At 44.0% G+C, this 21,969-nt stretch overlaps 1 protein-coding gene across 1 annotated transcript in view; it reads left to right on the top strand.

The window, feature by feature from the left end:
- Positions 1-21,969, top strand: part of ADAMTS17 (ADAM metallopeptidase with thrombospondin type 1 motif 17) — a 398,711-nt gene that overhangs the window by 323,740 nt on the left and 53,002 nt on the right. Inside the window, exon 20 of the mRNA XM_075342840.1 lies at positions 4,774-4,909. Coding sequence (XP_075198955.1) covers positions 4,774-4,909 — 136 coding nt within the window. The remainder of the gene's footprint in view (positions 1-4,773; positions 4,910-21,969) is intronic.

Below are 21,969 nucleotides of genomic sequence, written 5' to 3'. Positions count from 1 at the left end.
CTAATGGGAAATACTAGCAAAAAAGGAAAATTCGGAATCAATAAACATAATGATTGGTTACCACGGGAACCTTGGTTTGGTTTTTATTCCCGTGGTAACCAATCATTATCTTTATTGATTCCGAATTTTCCTTTTATGCTAGTATTTCCCATTAGTGGAGCATTAGGTATGGTGTATGGTGTTCCTCTTACACACTCCCTAATCACCTTTTTTTGAGTCGTATTTGTAGGTTCGAAATACATTTTTATATATATATTTTTTTAAAAAATGTCTTTATTTACATCATGAAAACATTTTATCTGTCATTCTTTATTATACTAAAATTCCTGGGTATTTTTTCACATTATTAATGACTGATCAAGGTTAAATCTGTAGTGTACGTCATTGTTTATTTTCAAGTTTAAATCATCCCGCCAAGTTTTTTTCTTTGTGGGTGGTTCCTTGATGTCATTGTAGTGGTATACAATGCTTGGATATCCATGTGACCAGCGGATTTGATGTTCTTTTGCCTGATGTCCTAATGAAGGGAGTTGAGTACTCCTGAAATGCATTGACTTGTGCATGAAAAAAAAATACATTAATCAATCATAAATTCTGGAGTGGTAAAGAGCGCGGCACTACAACCCGTTTCCTTTCTCAAACCTTGAACTTACAGTGTATACTGAAAGCTGCCAATCAGAGTACTGCTATAACTGCAGCAGAGAAAACTATGATTTTACCACAAATAGAGTAGCTATATGGATTTTTGAGAAAAGAGACAACTTGAGCCACCGAGGATGGATAGAAATTCTGGTACCATCATGAGCTGTAGAACGTCACCTATAAAATTTATATAACTTGTAGAAAGTGCAGTTTGGCGATGGCTGGAGAACAATCCATTAAAGTTACTAATGATGGACTATCTAACAGCAGAAGAGTTACTTCATATCTGTTAGTTTTTATTATCACTTCGTCATGTGTGCAGGGTCTGTTCCCACCTTTGAATTAGACAGTAGACTCTGCAACTTAAGCCTTATTGAAAAATTTCGTCATGCCTTTTGGTGGCCCAACACACCTACATTCAGATCAAACAGCCTGCTTCAAATGCAGAGTGATCAAAGAATTATTATTTGTACCAAATAATAAAGTCAAATACTACCACCACCACCACAGAAATGGGGCTTGGGAGCTCTTGGAACCGTATGTTCTAAAACAAGCGGAAGGAGAGATGATTGGGCTATGAAGGTTTATAATAAAATAGTACAGTATGCTATGGAAATTCACCTTTCTGCAAATGTTTGAGAACTGGATATTGCTTTTCTCAATGCTGCTGACTTGGACTGAGTATGAAGAGTGTTAGAGATGTGTGCCCTGGTGGTTCAGTGGCTGGTTTTCCACACTTTCACAGCCAATAAGAATATTGAAGGCTTTGCAGTTACAGAATGAAGGCCGGGTCATAGTGAGTAACAGATCTTCCAATTGCCTAAAGCCTGCTTTACACGAGTCAATCTATTGTGCGATAGCACGAGCGATCGTACCCGCCCCTGTCATTTTTGTGTCATTGGCAAATCGCTGCCCGTGGCGCACAAACTCGTTTGACCCCCGTCACACGCACTTACCTTCCGGACGACCTCGCTGTGGGCGACGAACGTCCACTTCCTGAAGTGGGAGAGACGTTTGGCATCACAGCGACGTCACACGGCAGCCAGCCAATAGAAGCGGAGGGGCGGAGATGAGCGGGATGTAAACATCCCGCCCACCTCCTTCCTTCCATTAAGCCGGCGGGTGCCGTGGGACGCAGGTACGCTGTGTTCATCGTTCCCATGGTGTCTCACGGAGCAACGTGTGATGCCACGGAAACGATGAACAACCTGCACCCACGAAAATAAACGATATTATGAAAGTTAACGACGAGTACACGACACATGATTTGTGAGCGATACTGCGTCTCTCGGAGGTGTCACACGAGACGACGTCGTGCGCTATGCTGAATGTGCGTCACAAAAACCGTGACCCCGACGACATATCGTACGATATATCGTCCCGTGTAAAGCCCGCATAACTTTGGTAGACTACTGTGAAGGTTTCAAGACTATGTGACATATCTTGAGATGATTACCAAAAAGCTGGAAGGTGCAGCCTTCAGAAGACAACACTTTAATTGGAATGCTGTCTCCTGAGAGAAGTTATTCAGGGAGGACTATAAGATCTCAGCTTTGTGTTTTAGACAAAATTCCTTCTATGTGTAGTCAGTTTGTAGAATTGGGGTCGAGAGCAGAATTTGTTACAGGAATATGAGTGGAACCAGTGGATGAACAGCAATGAGCCCCTGATTCTCACCTAGCGTGTCAGGAGATGCCCACAATAAGGATTTATGGCAATGCCTCCCGTCCAACTGGATTATTGTCTTTTCCTACAACTGCATGGGCTATACAAAACGTTATTGATATAATTATGTGTGGATTACATATGTTTTTAATGCGTTTCCTCCGGAAAGGCAATACAAATACATATGCTTTATTTTACCTGCATATTTTTTGCATCTAATGCTATTCTATAGGGAAAATCTACACATAAAACTCAGCATACCCTCAAGAGAAATTGACATCTTGCGAATTTCCACATGTCAATTTTTCCAGAGTAAAAAAAAAAAAGCACAATGGGCATAAGATTTCTCTAAATCCTGTCATATGCTATTTGGTGTCTAGGAACTTACAGATGGACACCATACTATTCAATGATGTAAACTACAGTAGCGCTTCCACCGGTATGATAAGAACAGTGACATGTAAATGCTTTTCTAGGCTAAATTTATGATATCTCAGACCTGTTCCTCTTTCTAACTTCAGCTTGTAATAGAAATGTCTGTTTGAAATCTTATTGTTTTTAAATAATTTGACATTGAAACTAATAAATTTGATCATAATTTGTATCATTCGTGTGTTGTCCCTTTGGTCCTTTTGCAGTGGAAGGACCTGCACCCACCTCCTAGTTTTAGGCTGAGGCCACGGAGAACGGAGCCCGGATTGCACTTAGACAACCCACGTGTGCCGTGATTTTCGGCACACGCAGGGACATGTGCGTGTTTTACATGCCAGTGAAAAACGTCACTGTTTTTCACTGACGTGTGAAACGGGCCTAAGAGAAAAAAAAAAACTGAGTCGGCAGAAATCAGTTATTTAACAATGGACAAAAAAGTTGTGTTTGCAGAACTTTTTTGCCAACGAATCACTGCAGGATCCACTCTAATACATGATTACAAGACATGTGATTTCAGCCTAAGGCCTCTGTTCCACCTGCGCATAGCTTCAGATGCAAGAGCATCGGAAGTGATATGCTAATAACCCTCTGCTGCGAGCGTCAGCCGAGGGTCATGCAACTGTAATCCGATCTTGCGATCAGATCATAGCTGCAGAGGAGAGGGAAGGGAGGACTTTCTCCCTCTCCTCCGTGGCCTGTCTCTGCATACATCGCACTGCGGTTGGATTACATGTATGGGTGCATATGAGCTGAGACTCGCTGCCAAATGCAGCATGCTACAATTCATTTCTCATTCTGATATGGCAGGAGAAATCAATCGCAGATGGACACTGTCTCATAGTTTTGCACTGGTGTGAGTATAATCCAATGTTTATCGGTTTGCATTCACCTCTGCAAAACGCACGTGAAACCGAGGCCTTACCCTTATAACGAGAATGATGTTAAAAGAAATACTTATTACAGTAATACAAAATAATGTACTGTATTCATATACAATTATTACAGTACACTAATACAAAATACTGTACAGTAAAAAACATAAAAGCAAATTAAACTGCACATTATCTTATAATAGAATTGTTGGTGTGCAGGAGGTACTATAGAGAGAAAAAATAACGTATGAATATGACAACCTTTATTCTAGTACACTACACAAAAAGCACCCCTCCAAATCTATTCTCCACAAAATAATGGCAGAACTAAGCCAAATGTGGGGTAGGAATACTGCCCAGGCAATTACATTACAGTACAAGCAATGTTCTGTACTGGTTAGCAGAAAGAACGTACAGTACTGTATCCACAAATGCAAATTGATAGAAATGCTATATAGTATATACTGTACTGTACAATGGTATACAGTACATATGTACAGAAAGTTACCTCCAGAGCGGGTCAGAGCGCGGTGAAAGGACGGAACCGGAATTGCGCACTGTGAATAAATATTGCTCTTACTGCAAATCATTGCTCTTAAACCAAGTTACAAATTTGTAAAAAGCTTTGCTTGTCTTGCAAAATGCTCTCAACCAAGTTACTCTTAATGCAAGGTTCCACTGTATATGTCTCCCGCATCTGTCATGCTTCTTCAGATGATCCAATGTGAACCTAGCGTTGGTATATTATTGTATAGCCCATTTTGTAATGCCCCTGTATGGTGAAGTTGTGAGATGCTGTAGACCCATATGCTCCTATTACATATGCCATTCATTAAAGCCATATTTTGTTGTATACCAGATGCTGGGATCATATGTTCCGGAGAATAAGGCGCATACAATATAACAGATGTGCAGTGATATTCTGAAAAGAAGGCAGTGTGCTTTCACAGGACGTGTACAATGTGTTCATTAGAACATTTCCTTTACAGTGCAGAAATATCTGTACCGTGATGAGCTCTTCGGTAAAACATTTCTATACTGGCATTGTAATGATATGGAGGTAGCAGGCTGTCAAGAAACTTCAAGTTTAACCTATTCTATGCAGCTCTGTGAGTAACTGCCTGTACATTTACTGATATTGAACACCACTTTTTTTTTCCAGGTGAACGGAAGACTCTGGTGTCCTGCACAAAACTGGTGAATAAAACCATGCTGATTGTAAACGAAAGCATGTGCCTCCATGTGCCGCGTCCTTTCCCACAGGTCCGGAAGTGCAACACACATCCATGCCAGTCAAGGTGCGTCCTGCCTAGACATCTGGTCTTTTTTTTTTTTTTTTTGATAGCTGCAAAAAGTGGGAATATATTGTATAGGACAACAATTTTAACAGTTTTATTTTTTTTTTTTTTTAATTTTTTTTTTCAAATGGTCCCAAACATTATTGCACAATTTATTTATGCAAAATATGTGATTTTATTTTCTTATTTCATACTTCTCAACACTTTTAAGTGAGTGTTATCTGATGGTTGATATCTATGCAAATAAAGCGTAAAGGAAATTAGTCAGTAGGATCAACCCACCTAAGCTGCCTATATGGGCATGTTGGTCCTAGAAAATTTATTAAAATGATACTTCAATTTGATGTCTTATTCCAGAGAAATCCATGTTTTTTTTTTTATTAAATCAGTAAATGAGCTTTTGATATCGATTTGTCAGGAATTACATCTACCTGAGAAACTGCCTCAAGAGCTCACACTGACAAGCAAAAGGGTAACAATGTTTTGAGCTTTTGGCTTTCAGGGTCCATATCTCTCCATCCACTACAGCTTTGAGAGTGAGACTTCCTTCATTTTATAGACAATCATCTTGGCTATCTCATTCATAAATTTGACTTGCAACTATTTAGCATATGAATAGTTGTGCAGATTCTTGCCGTGTCACTGCATTATTACTGTTTTGCTCCTAGTTTGAATTTTTATGCTCTTAAACCAGCGAGACATATGACACAAAATAATTAATAAATAACATTTCCCATATGTCTACTTTACGTCAGCACAATTTTGGGGAAAAAAAATGTATAAGGAAGTTTATAGGGGTTCAAAGTTTCTGAGCAATTTCTCAATTTTACAACAAAATTTACAAAGACACTTTTTTTTTTAAGGAACCACATCACATTTGGAGTGATTTAGCCTCAAATATTGCATTTTCACAAAGGTAGCAGTATTATATAGACCCCAAAATTTGTTGGGCAATTTTTTCTGAGCATGCAGATACCTCATATGTGGCGAAAAAACACTGCTTGGGCGCACGGCGGGACTCGGAAGGGAAGGAGCGTCATTTGACTTTTTGAACAGAAAATTAGCTGGAATCGTTAGCCGCACCATGTTGCGTTTGGAGAGCCCCTGATGTGCCGTAACAGTGGATCTCCCCCACGTGACCTTATTTTGGAAAGTAGACCCCTCATGGCATAAAAAAAAAATCAGGACACACCCACAGATGTGCTGCAAAAAGAGGGGGACTAGGTGGGATGGAAAAAGGAAGTCTAAAAGGCGTCAGCAGTGGCGGCAGCTGATCGGGGGCAGTAACTATAACTTACCGATGGGGCACACAGAGGGATCGCTCTCTTCAGCTTCCATGGACGGAGTGAAGCTGAGGGGAGTGGTCACCTACAGGTCACCGGCCCCAGATCCACGGTGATTGGAGAGATTGGTCAGAAGGCCAGTCTCTCCAATCAGAGCTGGGGGTGGGTGAAACAGACGTCACCCAGCTCCAGCCAATGATCAGTGCTATAACTACACTGATCATGGCTGGATTTCAATGTTTTAGCCATTTTCAATGGCTAAAACATTACAGCGGCTGTGATTGGCTGAGCAGCATTCGTCAGCAAATCACAGCCTCCGTAGGTCGGGGCACCACCCCTCCTGAGGTCAGGCAGAGGTCCCCTCCTCCTAGAATCTTCGGTTTTTGTAAACCGATCTCAGTACCAGAGAGACATGACGTACCCAGTACGTTATGGGTCGCTAACACAAATGAATACAGAGAACCAGATCACCGGAGTTGTTTATTGCCGGTTCGGGGAACCGGCTGCTATTTTAACAACCGGTTCGCCGGAACTGGACAGAACCGGCTGAATCCCACCCCTGGCAGTAGGGACAGTATAGCAGAGCTGAGCTTTGTCTCAATACAAACACATCTGCAGCGTCATCTCCCATTAGGGGATTAAATGTCGCGGGCGGAGGAGGGGACGCTGCGCTCTCCCACTGCTCGGGTCCGGCTGCCGCTGCTACTGCGGCCGCTGCTGCTCGGTGGCTCGAGCGATGGGCCGGATCCCGGGGACTTGAGCGGCGCTCCTCGCCCGTGAGTGAAAAGGGGAATGGTTTTGGGGGTTTATTGTCCGTGACGCCACCCACGGTTGTGGTGATTGTGTGGACACCACCGCTGCTCTGGACGGGGATCCCGGGAGCGGTGACAGGGAGCAGCTTTGTTGTTACTTCTCCCCTCCGTGGGTAGGGGGTTGGTTGTCCCGGGGCCCGGTGATGGGGTAGGGGTGGATGGCAGGCCGGGTGCGGGGCCTGGTGAGGTGCAGGGTCGCGGGGGCAGCGCTGTGCCGCACGGCACGGTGGTACTCACTCAGCCTGAGACGATGACACAGTTCTCGGTAAAACACACGGCTGGAAAGACGGTTCCCACGGACGGCTGCTGTTGCTTTTCCCCGGTAGTTAACGGTGACTGTCTCTTTCCCTGCACCTAGTACTTCTATTGATTCCAATGGGTTCCCACCGGTGACCCGCTCCCCGACTTGGATATGGGCCGGAGGAGACCCTCTTTGCCCGCAGGCGCTGGCCCTGAGAAACCTGTGCCTTGGCGGTGGCGGTGTCTCTCTCATACGGTTGGACTGTTGCCTTCAATCGGGACTTAGTTGTTTGGAAACCCGGAGGTCCCCTTCACTGACGGATTTGGCAAATTCACAGCGACTCCAAGCCTTGCCGGGATCCGAAAGGCCCCTGCCAATGGTGCTGGCTTCTCCTTGTGTACCTAGAAAAATAAAAAAGGATTGTGCACCGCACTGCTTACCTATACTGGAGGTAGTGTGATGTTTCTGTCCCAAACACAGTTCAGTGTGAAGTTTCCTTGATTACATCCATTTGCTTTCAGATGTCACGGAAAAGCATTTTGTCTAATCTTGATGGATCCAACAAAGTCCCTTACCGAGGTGCTATTGCCCAATTTAAACAAGTATATCCATAGAACAAAAGGAGACAGGGCAGCGCTCACCGATATCCGACGGTACCGTTTCGCACCACTAGGGGTGCTGTATGGACCCGTGAAAGCACCCCTAGTGGTGCGAAACGGTACAGTCGTCCTCGTGCTCCCCTCCCTGCATTCCCTCATGTTCGTCTCACCTGTCAGCATTGAAAAATAAAATAGTCCCAGGATATCGGTGAGTGCTGCCCTGTCTCCTTTTGTTCTATGGTTCTCCTTGTGTACCGGTCCGGTACCGCCGGGCCACCGCCCGTCCACGGTCCTTACGGCAACTCCGATAGGCCACTCCTGCAGACGGTCACCGCCGTCTGCTAACCTTGCTGTCTCTGTCCGGGGCACACACCCGGACGCTCTCAGTTAGTCACTCTACTACCACTTTCCTCCTCACACTCTAACTCTCCTCTCCCTTCTTCCTCCAAACTCTCACTCTTCTCTTTTTCCCTCCTCCAGGACTGTGAACTCCTTGGTGGGTGGAGACCAACCGCCTGGCTCCACCCCCTGGTGTGGACATCAGCCCCTGGGGAAGGCAACAAGGATTTTTGGGTCTAGCTTTGATGTGCCTAACCGGGGTGTAGGGTGTGGTGATGTCATTACCTGTGACCCCTGGCTTGCCCAGGGCGTCACATTAACACAAAATGAAACACATGAAAAAAGTTTAAAAAAATATCAAAATCAGAATTACTCCCCGTTCCCCCAATAATAAGAAATGCAAATAAAAAATTAACATACTTGTTATTATCACATTCATAAAAGAATGTGGTCATAAAAAATGTCGAGACACACCCATTTTTTTTTTATAAAATCCTCTTTTTTTTTTTTTTTAACCACTTAAACAAAATATAAACGTTTAGCATGACCATATTCATTGCACCGTTGAAAATCATGTTACCAGGTCATGTTTACTGCATAAGCAATAGTCTAAAACAAAATCCATAAAATAATGGTGAAATCACATTTTTTTCATCATTTCACTGCATTTCTTATATTTTTCTAGCATGTTATAATGTTGTATGGTCAAATGAATTATGTGATTTAAAACTACAACTCATCCCACCAAAAAACAAGTAGTCATGTAGCTAGGTTGTCTGAAATGTAAAAACGTTACTGGCCCTAGAAGAAAGGGAGGAAGAAAATAGAAGAAAACAGAAATCACCCAGCAGTGCAAAAGGTTATGAAATGGAACATATGTATATAAATATCAACTAAAACTCCAGTCGTCACAAACTCCTAACAGATAATTTTGTCAGTATTTCCTTAACATTGCACAGGTGAGAGAACCTTTAGCAGTCTCTGATGCCTTGATAAGTTCATCACTTGTGCAATACTAAGAAAATACAGAAAATGATTTGTCGACAGCTGTGGGAACAGGATTTTGGATAAAACTAATGTAAAATGTAACATAAACAAATACATACAGTACAGACCAAAAGTTTGGACACACCTTCTCATCTCTAGAAAAACTATTAAGAGGAGACTTTGTGCAGCAGGCCTTCACGGTAAAATAGCTGCTAGGAAACCACTGCTAAAGACAGGCAACAAGCAGAAGAGACTTGTTTGGGCTAAAAAAAACACAAGGAATGGACATTAGACCAGTGGAAATCTGTGCTTTGGTCTGATGAGTCCAAATTTGAGATCTTTGGATCCAACCACCGTGTCTTTGTAGAAAAGGTGACCGGATGGACTCTACATGCCTGGTTCCCACCGTGAAGCATGGAGGAGGAGGTGTGATCGTGTGGGGTTGCTTTGCTGATGACACTGTTGGGGATTTATTCAAAATTGAAGGCATACTGAACCAGCATGGCTACCACAGCATCTTGCAGCGGCATGCTATTCCATCCAGTTTGCGTTTAGTTGGACCATCATTTATTTTTCAACAGGACAATGACCCAAAACACACCTCCAGGCTGTGTAAGGGCTATTTGACTAAGAAGGAGAGTTATGGGATGCTACGCCAGATGACCTGGCCTCCACAGTCACCAGACCTGAACCTAATCGAGATGGTTTGGGGGGAGCTGGACCGCAGAGTGAAGGCAAAAGGGCCAACAAGTGCTACAGTTAGGTCCAGAAATATTTGGACAGTGACACAATTTTCGCGAGTTGGGCTCTGCATGCCACCACATTGGATTTGAAATGAAACCTCTACAACAGAATTCAAGTGCAGATTATAACGTTTAATTTGAAGGTTTGAACAAAAATATCTGATAGAAATTGTAGGAATTGTACACATTTCTTTACAAACACTCCACATTTTAGGAGGTCAAAAGTAATTGGACAAATAAACCAAACCCAAACAAAATATTTTTATTTTCAATATTTTGTTGCGAATCCTTTGGAGGCAATCACTGCCTTAAGTCTGGAACCCATGGACATCACCAAACGCTGGGTTTCCTCCTTCTTAATGCTTTGCCAGGCCTTTACAGCCGCAGCCTTCAGGTCTTGCTTGTTTGTGGGTCTTTCCGTCTTAAGTCTGGATTTGAGCAAGTGAAATGCATGCTCAATTGGGTTAAGATCTGGTGATTGACTTGGCCATTGCAGAATGTTCCACTTTTTTGCACTCATGAACTCCTGGGTAGCTTTGGCTGTATGCTTGGGGTCATTGTCCATCTGTACTATGAAGCGCCGTCTGATCAACTTTGCGGCATTTGGCTGAATCTGGGCTGAAAGTATATCCCGGTACACTTCAGAATTCATCCGGCTACTCTTGTCTGCTGTTATGTCATCAATAAACACAAGTGACCCAGTGCCATTGAAAGCCATGCATGCCCATGCCATCACGTTGCCTCCACCATGTTTTACAGAGGATGTGGTGTGCCTTGGATCATGTGCCGTTCCCTTTCTTCTCCAAACTTTTTTCTTCCCATCATTCCGGTACAGGTTGATCTTTGTCTCATCTGTCCATAGACTACTTTTCCAGAACTGAGCTGGCTTCATGAGGTGTTTTTCAGCAAATTTAACTCTGGCCTGTCTATTTTTGGAATTGATGAATGGTTTGCATCTAGATGTGAACCCTTTGTATTTACTTTCATGGAGTCTTCTCTTTACTGTTGACTTAGAGACAGATACACCTACTTCACTGTGAGTGTTCTGGACTTCAGTTGATGTTGTGAACGGGTTCTTCTTCACCAAAGAAAGTATGCGGCGATCATCCACCACTGTTGTCATCCGTGGACGCCCAGGCCTTTTTGAGTTCCCAAGCTCACCAGTCAATTCCTTTTTTCTCAGAATGTACCCGACTGTTGATTTTGCTACTCCAAGCATGTCTGCTATCTCTCTGATGGATTTTTTCTTTTTTTTCAGCCTCAGGATGTTCTGCTTCCCCTCAATTGAGAGTTCCTTAGACCGCATGTTGTCTGGTCACAGCAACAGCTTCCAAATGCAAAACCACACACCTGTAATCAACCCCAGACCTTTTAACTACTTCATTGATTACAGGTTAACGAGGGAGATGCCTTCAGAGTTAATTGCAGCTCTTAGAGTCCCTTGTCCAATTACTTTTGGTCCCTTTAAAAAGAGGAGGCTATGCATTACAGAGCTATGATTCCTAAACCCTTTCTCCGATTTGGATGTGAAAACTCTCATATTGCAGCTGGGAGTGTGCACTTTCAGCCCATATTATATATATAATTGTATTTCTGAACATGTTTTTGTAAACAGCTAAAATAACAAAACTTGTGTCACTGTCCAATTATTTCTGGACCTAACTGTAAGTATCTCTGGGATCTCCTTCAAGACTGTTGGAAGACCATTTCCGGTGACTACTTCTTGAAGCTCATCAAGAGAATGCCAAGAGTGTGCAAAGCAGTAATCAAAGCAAAAGGTGGCTACTTTGAAGAACCTAGAATATAAGACATATTTTCAGTTGTTTCACACTTTTTTAAATATTTCATTCCACATGTTTTAATTCATAGTTTTGATGCCTTCATTGGGAATCTACAATTTTTAAAATCATGAAAATAAAGACAACTCTTTGAATGAGAAGGTGTGTCCAAACTTTTGGTCTGTACTGCACTTTCACAGTACCCTTCCAGATAATAAAACAAAGATATCAACATGCCAGGTACACATGACAATGAACAAAATCATTATCTTGACACAATTCTAAAACTATTTTTGAGATAAAAATACACAGTGTATTGTATCACTTACATGTGACTCTGCAGCTGTTTCCCAGATTGGTGTATTCACATAAAACAATGAGGGTACATCCACAGAGAATATTTGCAAGGCCAGAGTCACACTTGCGAGTGCCTCGCTTGTAACTCGCGCGAGTCTCGCATCGCATCACCCGTCATAGCTGCACACTCTTCGGACAGGAGCGTCTCAGCTACATAGAGATACATGCAACCGACCCGCTCCTGTCCGGAGAGTGTGCGGCCGTGCCGGATGATTCAATGAGAGACTCGCGCGAGTTAAACGTGAGGCCCTCGCAAGTGTGACTCTGGCCGAATATGGATTCACTGTAAAGCTTCAGTTTGTGTCAGTGTACAAAGCATAGACTAAAGCGGGCTTTACACGCTGCAATCTCGCTAGCAAGATCGCAAGCGATCGTACCCGCCCCTGTCGGTTGTGCGACACGGGCAAATCGCTGCCCGTGGCGCACAACCTCGCTTACCCCGTCACACGAACTTACCTGCCCTGCGACGTCGCTCTGGCCGGCGAACCGCCTCCTTTCTAAGGGGGTGGTTCGTGCGGCGTGATAGCGACGTCACACGGCAGGCGTCCAATAGAAGCGGAGGGGCGGAGATGAGCGGACGGAACATTCTGCCCACCTCCTTCCTTCCGCATTGCCGGTGGAGGCAGGTAAGCAGATGTTCGTCGCTCCTGCGGTGTCACACATAGCGATGTGTGGTGCCGCAAGAACGAGGAACAACATCGCTAATAAGCAGAAAACGATTTTTTGTTTCAGGACGACCTCTCCGCTGCAAACGATTTTGACTGCTTTTGCGATCGTTTAAGTTCGCTCATAAGTGTCACACACTGCGATATCGTTAATGACGCTGGATGTGCGGCACAAACACCGTGACCCCGACGATAATTCATTAACGATATCGTAGCGTGTAAAGCCCGCTTATGTATGTGAATAGTCCAATCTGGGAAATTTATGGGTAATATTTTTCTGCAAATTACGCTGTGAAAATGAGTGAAATGGGAAAATTGTGAAATCTATAGTGAAAATTTAACTGAATAGATTTACAGAACGCACTGGAGATTTTCTCTGCAGCACTCAAAATTCCTCAATAACTTGGAGGTTCTGCTCAGCTTTTGATCGAAAAACTCTGCGAATAGACTCACATAACTTATATTTGACCTGTGCTGACGTAATCTAACTGTGTTACTGTTAGTGATTGTTATCATCACCACAATCCTAGATTTAAAGGGAATCTGTCATCACTTTTATCTTTTTAAACGGTTAATATGGGCATACAGGTTATAGAACGCTGAAAAAAGTCATACTAGTATGTCTCATGTCAGAAGCCTTATTCGGGAAAAATCATCTTTTATCACTTTATGTAAATGAGCTCTTCCAGGCTAGGGGCGGATGCTGCCTGGAAGATAACTCCGCCTCCAGAGATTATTTTAAATAAAAGGGGCGTTACCAATGTGACACAAGTAACTTACACAGAACAGGAGAAATCAAATTCGATTTCTTACAAACACATTTTTTGCAGCTGCCTGAGCTCTGCTTTATTGCGACAATATTGCAACCATGTCTGCCTGTGAGCTGGAGGCTGAAGCTGAGAGGAACCTGCAGAAGGGTCAGTTATAATCACATACAGCTCTGCAGTGAGATCAGGAGAGCAGAGAGCGACCGTCACATCATACTGGTAACGCCCCTTTTATTTAAAATAAGCTCTGAAGGCGGAGTTATCTTCCAGGCACCACCCCATAGCCTGGAAGAGCTCATTTACATAAAGTGATAAATGATGACGTTTGAACAACAACGCTTCTGATATGATGCAGACAGGTAGGACATTTTTCAACATTCTATAACCTGTATGCCCATATTAAGAGTTTAAAGGGTTGGACCTGCTAACCTTCCAATGTATATGGAGGCCTCCTGACACCCTTGACAGATGATGTCAGTGGAAAGAAGCACTGGCACAACATGTGTTGCCCATGCATGGGATAAAGCAAGTATTTTTAGCCCTCTATCTCTTGAACTCTTTGTGCTCCTGGACTGTCTTCTACCAGTCCAGTATTGCAGAAAGATTGTAATTTGAGGAAAACACTGATATAATAGTTTTTTGTGTAACAATTGTCTTACCTTAGACCCATTTCTAACCCTAACCGTAATCCCTAGAGCTATCTCTAACTTTAATCCAATTCATAGCCCTAACCTTAAAGGGGGCTTTACACGGTAGCGATATCGCTAGCAATTTCTAGCGATAGCGACCGTGTAAGTACCCGCCCCCGTCGCGCATGCGATTGTTTGTGATCGCTGCCGTAGCGAACATTATCGCTACGCAGCGTCACACATACTTACCTGGTCGGCGGCGTCGCTGTGACTGCCAAACAATCCCTCCTTCAAGGGGGAGGGACGTTCGGCATCACAGCGACGTCACCGCAACGTCACTAAGCGGCCGGCCAATCAAAGCAGAGGGGCGGAGATGAGCAGGACGTAACATCCCGCCCACCTCCTTCCTTCCGCATTGGGGCCGGCGGCAGGTAAGGAGACGTTCCTCGCTCCTGCGGTGTCACACATAGCGATGTGTGCTGCCGCATGAGCGATGAACCACGACGCTAAACAACCCTTACCGATTTTTTACTTTGGGACGACCTCTCCATGGTGAACGATTTTCACCATTTTTGAGGTCGCCTAAGGTCGCTGGTAAGTATTACACGCTGCGATATTGTTAATGACGCCGGATGTGCGTCACTAACAACTTGACCCCGGCGACCAAACATTAACGATATCGTAGCGTGTAAAGCCCCCTTTTGGGTTGAAAAGGTGTAGCAAATGGGAAAACCATTAGGACCGCTATTAGTAATAAATGAAGGCAGTTTATGTGCTGCACATGATTCACACTATCTCTATTCATCAGCTGGTCATCTTCCATGATTTCTGCTTCTGCAGATGAGTTTAGAGACATACAGTTAGGTCCAGAAATATTTGGACAGTGACACAATTTTCGCGAGTTGGGCTCTGCATGCCACCACATTGGATTTGAAATGAAACCTCTACAACAGAATTCAAGTGCAGATTGTAACGTTAAATTTGAAGGTTTGAATAAAAATATCTGATAGAAATTGTAGGAATTGTACACGTTTCTTTACAAACACTCCACATTTTAGGAGGTCAAAAGTAATTGGACAAATAAACCAAACCCAAAAAAAAATTTTTATTTTCAATATTTTGTTGCGAATCCTTTGGAGGCAATCACTGCCTTAAGTCTGGAACCCATGGACATCACCAAACGCTGGGTTTCCTCCTTCTTAATGCTTTGCCAGGCCTTTACAGCCGCAGCCTTCAGGTCTTGCTTGTTTGTGGGTCTTTCCGTCTTAAGTCTGGATTTGAGCAAGTGAAATGCATGCTCAATTGGGTTAAGATCTGGTGATTGACTTGGCCATTGCAGAATGTTCCACTTTTTTGCACTCATGAACTCCTGGGTAGCTTTGGCTGTATGCTTGGGGTCATTGTCCATCTGTACTATGAAGCGCCGTCCAATCAACTTTGCGGCATTTGGCTGAATCTGGGCTGAAAGTATATCCCGGTACACTTCAGAATTCATCCGGCTACTCTTGTCTGCTGTTATGTCATCAATAAACACAAGTGACCCAGTGCCATTGAAAGCCATGCATGCCCATGCCATCACGTTGCCTCCACCATGTTTTACAGAGGATGTGGTGTGCCTTGGATCATGTGCCGTTCCCTTTCTTCTCCAAACTTTTTTCTTCCCATCATTCTGGTACAGGTTGATCTTGGTCTCATCTGTCCATAGAATACTTTTCCAGAACTGAGCTGGCTTCATGAGGTGTTTTTCAGCAAATTTAACTCTGGCCTGTCTATTTTTGGAATTGATGAATGGTTTGCATCTAGATGTGAACCCTTTGTATTTACTTTCATGGAGTCTTCTCTTTAATGTTGACTTAGAGACAGATACACCTACTTCACTGAGAGTGTTCTGGACTTCAGTTGATGTTGTGAACGGGTTCTTCTTCACCAAAGAAAGTATGCGGCGATCATCCACCACTGTTGTCATCCGTGGACTCCCAGGCCTTTTTGAGTTCCCAAGCTCACCAGTCAATTCCTTTTTTTTCAGAATGTACCCGACTGTTGATTTTGCTACTCCAAGCATGTCTGCTATCTCTCTGATGGATTTTTTCTTTTTTTTCAGCCTCAGGATGTTCTGCTTCACCTCAATTGAGAGTTCCTTAGACCACATGTTGTCTGGTCACAGCAACAGCTTCCAAATGCAAAACCACACACCTGTAATCAACCCCAGACCTTTTAACTACTTCATTGATTACAGGTTAACGAGGGAGACACCTTCAGAGTTAATTGCAGCTCTTAGAGTCCCTTGTCCAATTACTTTTGGTCCCTTGAAAAAGAGGAGGCTATGCATTACAGAGCTATGATTCCTAAACCCTTTCTCCGATTTGGATGTGAAAACTCTCATATTGCAGCTGGGAGTGTGCACTTTCAGCCCATATTATATATATAATTGTATTTCTGAACATGTTTTTGTAAACAGCTAAAATAACAAAACTTGTGTCACTGTCCAAATATTTCTGGACCTAACTGTATGTAGTTGAGAGGCGTTTGTCTTAAGATTTATTGAAAGACCTTTGATACAAGTTCTACCAGGGACACAGGTCTCTCCACCCATACAGAGACCACAAAACCTAAGAAAATAAAGTAACAAGACAAAACAATGACTGATCCCGGGGAGACCAGCCAGAGAAAACACTATCGGCAGCCATAAAAGGCGCTCTGCACAGTGAAATCCTAGGTGCATTGCCCCCTGGGAAGTATGCAAATCAAAAGGGTCCGTGGAGCCTCTGTTAGGAGTCCCGACACGGAAAATAGCCAGATATCCCTCTGGGAAGGACCTAGCCAAGGAGTGGCTCTGTTTAGGAGACCACTATTGTTACCGTGTCGAGACTCCTAACAGAGGCTCCACGGACCCTTTTGGTTTGCATACTTCCCAGGGGACAATGCACCTAGGATTTCACTGTGTTGAGCACCTTTGCTGGCTGCCGGCAGTATTTTCTCTGGCTGGTCTCCCCGAGATCAGTGATTGTTTTGTCTTGCTGGTCTACTAGGCATTGCTCCCACCTAGCCAGAATCCTACTCCACACTGATGAGGGGTAATACCCCGAAACAGCTGTCTGTGGATGGATACCTGGCCTTGGTATTTCCCTTGTCATATCTTTAAACTCATCAAGAACTGGATATTGACTAAAAGGGCCACTTAATATGGTTTTTATGGTGGTCTCCTAAACAGAGCCACTCCTTGGCTAGGTCCTTCCCGGAGGGATATCTGGCTATTTTCCGTATCGAGACTCCTAACAGAGGCTCCATGGACCCTTTTGATAAGAAAATAAAGTAGGCACACAGAGGTTAAGATTATTTATATTTCCTTAAAGCTGCAGAACATGAATATTGTGTTTCATTTTTTCTTATGAGTATCATGTTCTGAACCCGACATTAACGATTGTTATTTGGACAACTAATGCTTGTCATGGATGTCTTTCATTTTAGCAGTGCCATAGCTAGTAACACGCTTTATCTAATGGTATCTAGTAAATAAATAATTGTGGTTTCATATTTATAAAAGAAATTGTTAAAATAGCAATTATTATTTTGTTTTGCATTATTATTTTTTTTTATCGGTCACATATCACAGTAGTTTTGCAGTGTGTGCTACACCAGCCTGTCTTTAATGTTACTGATTTGTAATCCTTTTTACTGGGCCAGCTATGACTTTGAAGTGTTTTCATTAGCAGGTGTTAAAGTCTGCTGAGACGGTGCTGTTATAAAGATCTTTTCTCTTTCCCAGGCCCCTCTCACCTTTTGCTGTCTATATTTCAGCCTCTTTAACTAGAAGTACATGGCTGTGTGAAAGTACTGAAATTCTTGAAGACTTGGCAGCTCTATATCGACTTGACATACCACATTCCCACGCTTACTGACCACATTCACACTTGCAGTGCTGTTCCTGGGATCTCTGTCAGCAATGTGGTTTCTTTTTTAAACCCATTGATAACATCTCAGTTTCCAGTGGCATTTCCATCCCCAGGTACTAGACCTGCTGACTGTGCGGATGCAGGTTCCAGAAGCTGCCTAGGCTCCATGCTCTGGATCCGGATTTATAAATCTCACCATTCCACCCACTCTCTGACTCTGCTTCCGACGTCTCACTTTGACATCTGCAGAAAAGCTGCTACTGTAAGTTGACCAAGGAACCAGACCAATCCTTTATTAATCCTTTATATATTTTGGCTACTGTAGGGGGAGATGGTTCCCTCACTTTAGACCTGCTGCTTCAGAATAGCGTGAAATATTAAATACATATAAAAAAGTTTATTAAAGGAATTCTCTGGCTTATAAAGGTATCTAACACCCATTAAAAAAACAACTGCAACCTTTTACTGACTAATGTGCCTTAATTGATAACTATTGCTAGATTGCAGGCTAAAAGTTAGGGGCACTTTGCACACTACGACATCGCAGGTGCGATGTCGGTGGGGTCATGTCGAAAGTGATGCACTTCCGGCGTCGCACTCGACATCGTAGTGTGTAAATCCTAGATGATACGATTAACGAGCGCAAAATCGTCGTAATCGTATCATCGGTGTAGAGTCTGGGAATTCCATAATTACGCGACTGCAACAGGTACGATGTTGTTCCTCGTTCCTGCGGCAGCACACATCGCTGTGTGTGAAGTCGCAGGAGCGAGGAACATATCCTACCTGCGTCCTGCAGCTCACGCCGGCTATGCGGAAGGACAGAGGTGGGCGGAATGTTTACGTCCCGCTCATCTCCACCCCTCCGCTTCTATTGGCCGCCTGCCTGTGACGTCGTTATGATGCCGCACGACCCGCCCTCTTAATAAGGAGGCGTGTCGCCGGCCAGATCGACATCGCAAGGCAGGTGAGTCCATGTGAAGCTGCTGTAGCGATAATGTTCGCTACGGCTGCTATCACAAGATATCGCTGCTGCGACGGGGGCGGGGATTATCGTGCTCGGCATCGCAAGCATCGGCTTGCGATGTCTTTGTGTGCAAAGTGCCCCTTAGAAATGGAAAACATTTCTGCAGCAACAAATTATTTGAAGTCAACCAAGTAGAGATGAGCAATTCGATTTATGCTGCCCTAGTCCAGTCAAAGCATGCAAACAATGAATGTAAGAATATAAAAATTGAGATATTTAGCATGCAAAAATGGCTATTTCTATATCTGCCCAGTAGCCATGTCAAGGCATATCTCATATACGAGATATGCTTTGACGTGGTTACTGGGCAGATTTAGAAATGGCCATTTTTCTATGTTAAATGTCTCAATTTTTCCTAGATTTCCTTAAGCAGTAATGCCTAATCCAGTCAAGAACACTGGGGCATCTGGTGTCCACTTTTTGTGCCCAGCATTTTCAGCCTCACATCCTGGGTTCCTTGGTGCTTACTAAGCCTTGTAACATCATTATGTTATGTCCTAGTCTGTGAGGCTTAGTAATGCCAGAGATGCCCAGAATGGAGGGTTGTAGATGCCGGGCACAGACTGTTGGATATGTAGCTACATGTATTTTTCTGTATGTTTACAGCAGTTCAGTACTGCAGCAAGCCTTCAGTGTGCATGCCATAGTGACTTTAGTCTCATTTCATGTTACAAAATCACAAAGCGGGTTCATTTTAACAGATTCAAGCTGAATCCTCAAAAATAAGAAGCCATGGAGAAAAAGACATGGATCGCACATCCCAAAAATACATTGATCTAAAAGCCGCTAGGCAAAAATTTAAATAGAACATGAGGTTCTTAGTTACCATTCTGATCAGACTGTATTAAGCCCACTGCTAAGTCACGGCGAACCTCTTGAGTGGGTCCCTAATCTAAAGCCTTTATGGTGCGGCACTGTGCACCAACCACTGCCGCAGCGACAAAGCACCAGCAAGGCAGGCGACCTGGCGCCTCACAGCACCCATGCTGCAAGGCAAAGCCCCCAAGGCTCCAGGCCGCACTGCCCCACTGTCACGACATCACCACAACAGCGGCCACTGCACAGCACCAACACACAGTGAGAGAAGCTGCGCACTCACCTCCCACCGGCTCCCATGTGTAAACTGGGAGCAAAAAAAGGCTGACCCCTCTTGCAGTCTCCTGCTAATTAAAAACACCTGTGCCAAATGGGGGGAGTGCAGATCCAAGCAAAAAACAGAGGGGGATAGACTGTTATATAACAAGCCATGGAGAAAAAGATTTTAATCAGCAGGAGACTGCAAGAGGGGTCAGCCTTCTTTTTGCTCCCAGTTCACATATGGGAGCCAGTGGGAGGTGAGTGCACAGCTCCTCTCACTGTGTGTTGGTGCTGTGTGGTGGCTGCTGTTGCGGTGGTGTGGTGTCGGTGGGGCGGCGCGGCCTGGAGCCTTGGGGGCTTTGCCTTGCAGCATGGGTGCTGTGAGGCACCAGGTCGCCCGCCCTGCTGGCGCTTTGTCGCTGCGGCGGTGGTCGGTGCACGGTGCCACACAAAAAGGTCAGGTTAGGGACCCACTCAAGAGGTTTGCCGTGACGTGGCAGTGGGCTTAATACAATCTGATCAGAATGGTAACAAAAGAACCTCATGTTCTATTAAATTTTTTGCCTAGCGGCTTTTAGATCATTGTATTTTTGGGATGTGCGATCCATGTCTTTTTCTTTATAGTATGGTATTTATATCAGTCTATCCCCCTCTTTTTTTGCTTGGATCTGCACTCTCCCCCATTTGGCACAGGTGATTTTAATCAGCAGGAGACTGCAAGAGGGGCCTGCCTTCTTTTTGCTCCCAGTTCACATATGGGAGCCAGTGGGAGTTGAGTGCACAGCTCCTCTCACTGTGTGTTGGTGCTGTGTGGTGGCTGCTGTTGCGGTGGTGTGGTGTCGGTGGGGCGGCGCGGCCTGGAGCCTTGGGGGCTTTGCCTTGCAGCATGGGTGCTGTGAGGCACCAGGTCGCCCGCCCTGCTGGCGCTTTGTCGCTGCGGCGGTGGTCGGTGCACGGTGCCACACAAAAAGGTCAGGTTAGGGACCCACTCAAGAGGTTTGCCGTGACGTGGCAGTGGGCTTAATACAATCTGATCAGAATGGTAACAAAAGAACCTCATGTTCTATTAAATTTTTTGCCTAGCGGCTTTTAGATCATTGTATTTTTGGGATGTGCGATCCATGTCTTTTTCTTTATAGTATGGAATCCTCAAAAATAAATATCATGGATTTCTCCTTTGTGGAGTTATTGCTGTCATATATGGCTTCTAGGAGAGAAGGTAGTGCCATACATTGTAATTTAAAGACCTCGCGGATCTGATTATGTGCTGTTAAAAAGGATTTGTACATATGATGTTACTGTGTGAATAAGTTCTAATTCACATTCACACAATGTTTTGTCTCCCCGTTTTGTATTTTTCAACTATGAAGTAGACAAATCACAAAAAGCAGTAAAGTATGAACGTGGCCTAAAAACACCTCTTTATATTCTATTCAGAAAATCAGAACATATTTTTTGGAACATTGCCCCAAGCTGATTAAAGCTATAGGTTTAGTCCATGTCCGCTGTAAATGTGAGCTCTTGCTGAGAGCAGCTCATGTCTGATATAAAAATATTCTCCATGTGTTCGTGTAGAAAGGGGTGATTGATTTAGAGGAAGTCCTGGCTGTTTAGACAGAGGGTACGTGAAGTTCAGTCTTGTAGGTTTCTCTCTATAGAATGGACCTTTTCTGTTTCTTCGTGTAGTGGAAATAAAAACTGAAATCCAATATGCTAGATCCCCTCTCAGGGCCGTTGTCTGAATGCTGAGCTTTGTGTGTGAGCCTTAAGCACACGTCCGGGGGATGTTAAACAACCTCAAATCCCAGAGAGTGCGCTTCCAGGGACACTTAGGATATTGCACGGAGCTGCCCACACTTGTCC

Source organism: Anomaloglossus baeobatrachus, chromosome 4 (genome assembly GCF_048569485.1).
Source record: "Anomaloglossus baeobatrachus isolate aAnoBae1 chromosome 4, aAnoBae1.hap1, whole genome shotgun sequence".
Lineage (NCBI taxonomy): Eukaryota > Metazoa > Chordata > Amphibia > Anura > Aromobatidae > Anomaloglossus > Anomaloglossus baeobatrachus.
Note: the sequence above shows the minus strand (reverse complement) of the source record. Positions and strands in the feature narration are given on the sequence as shown.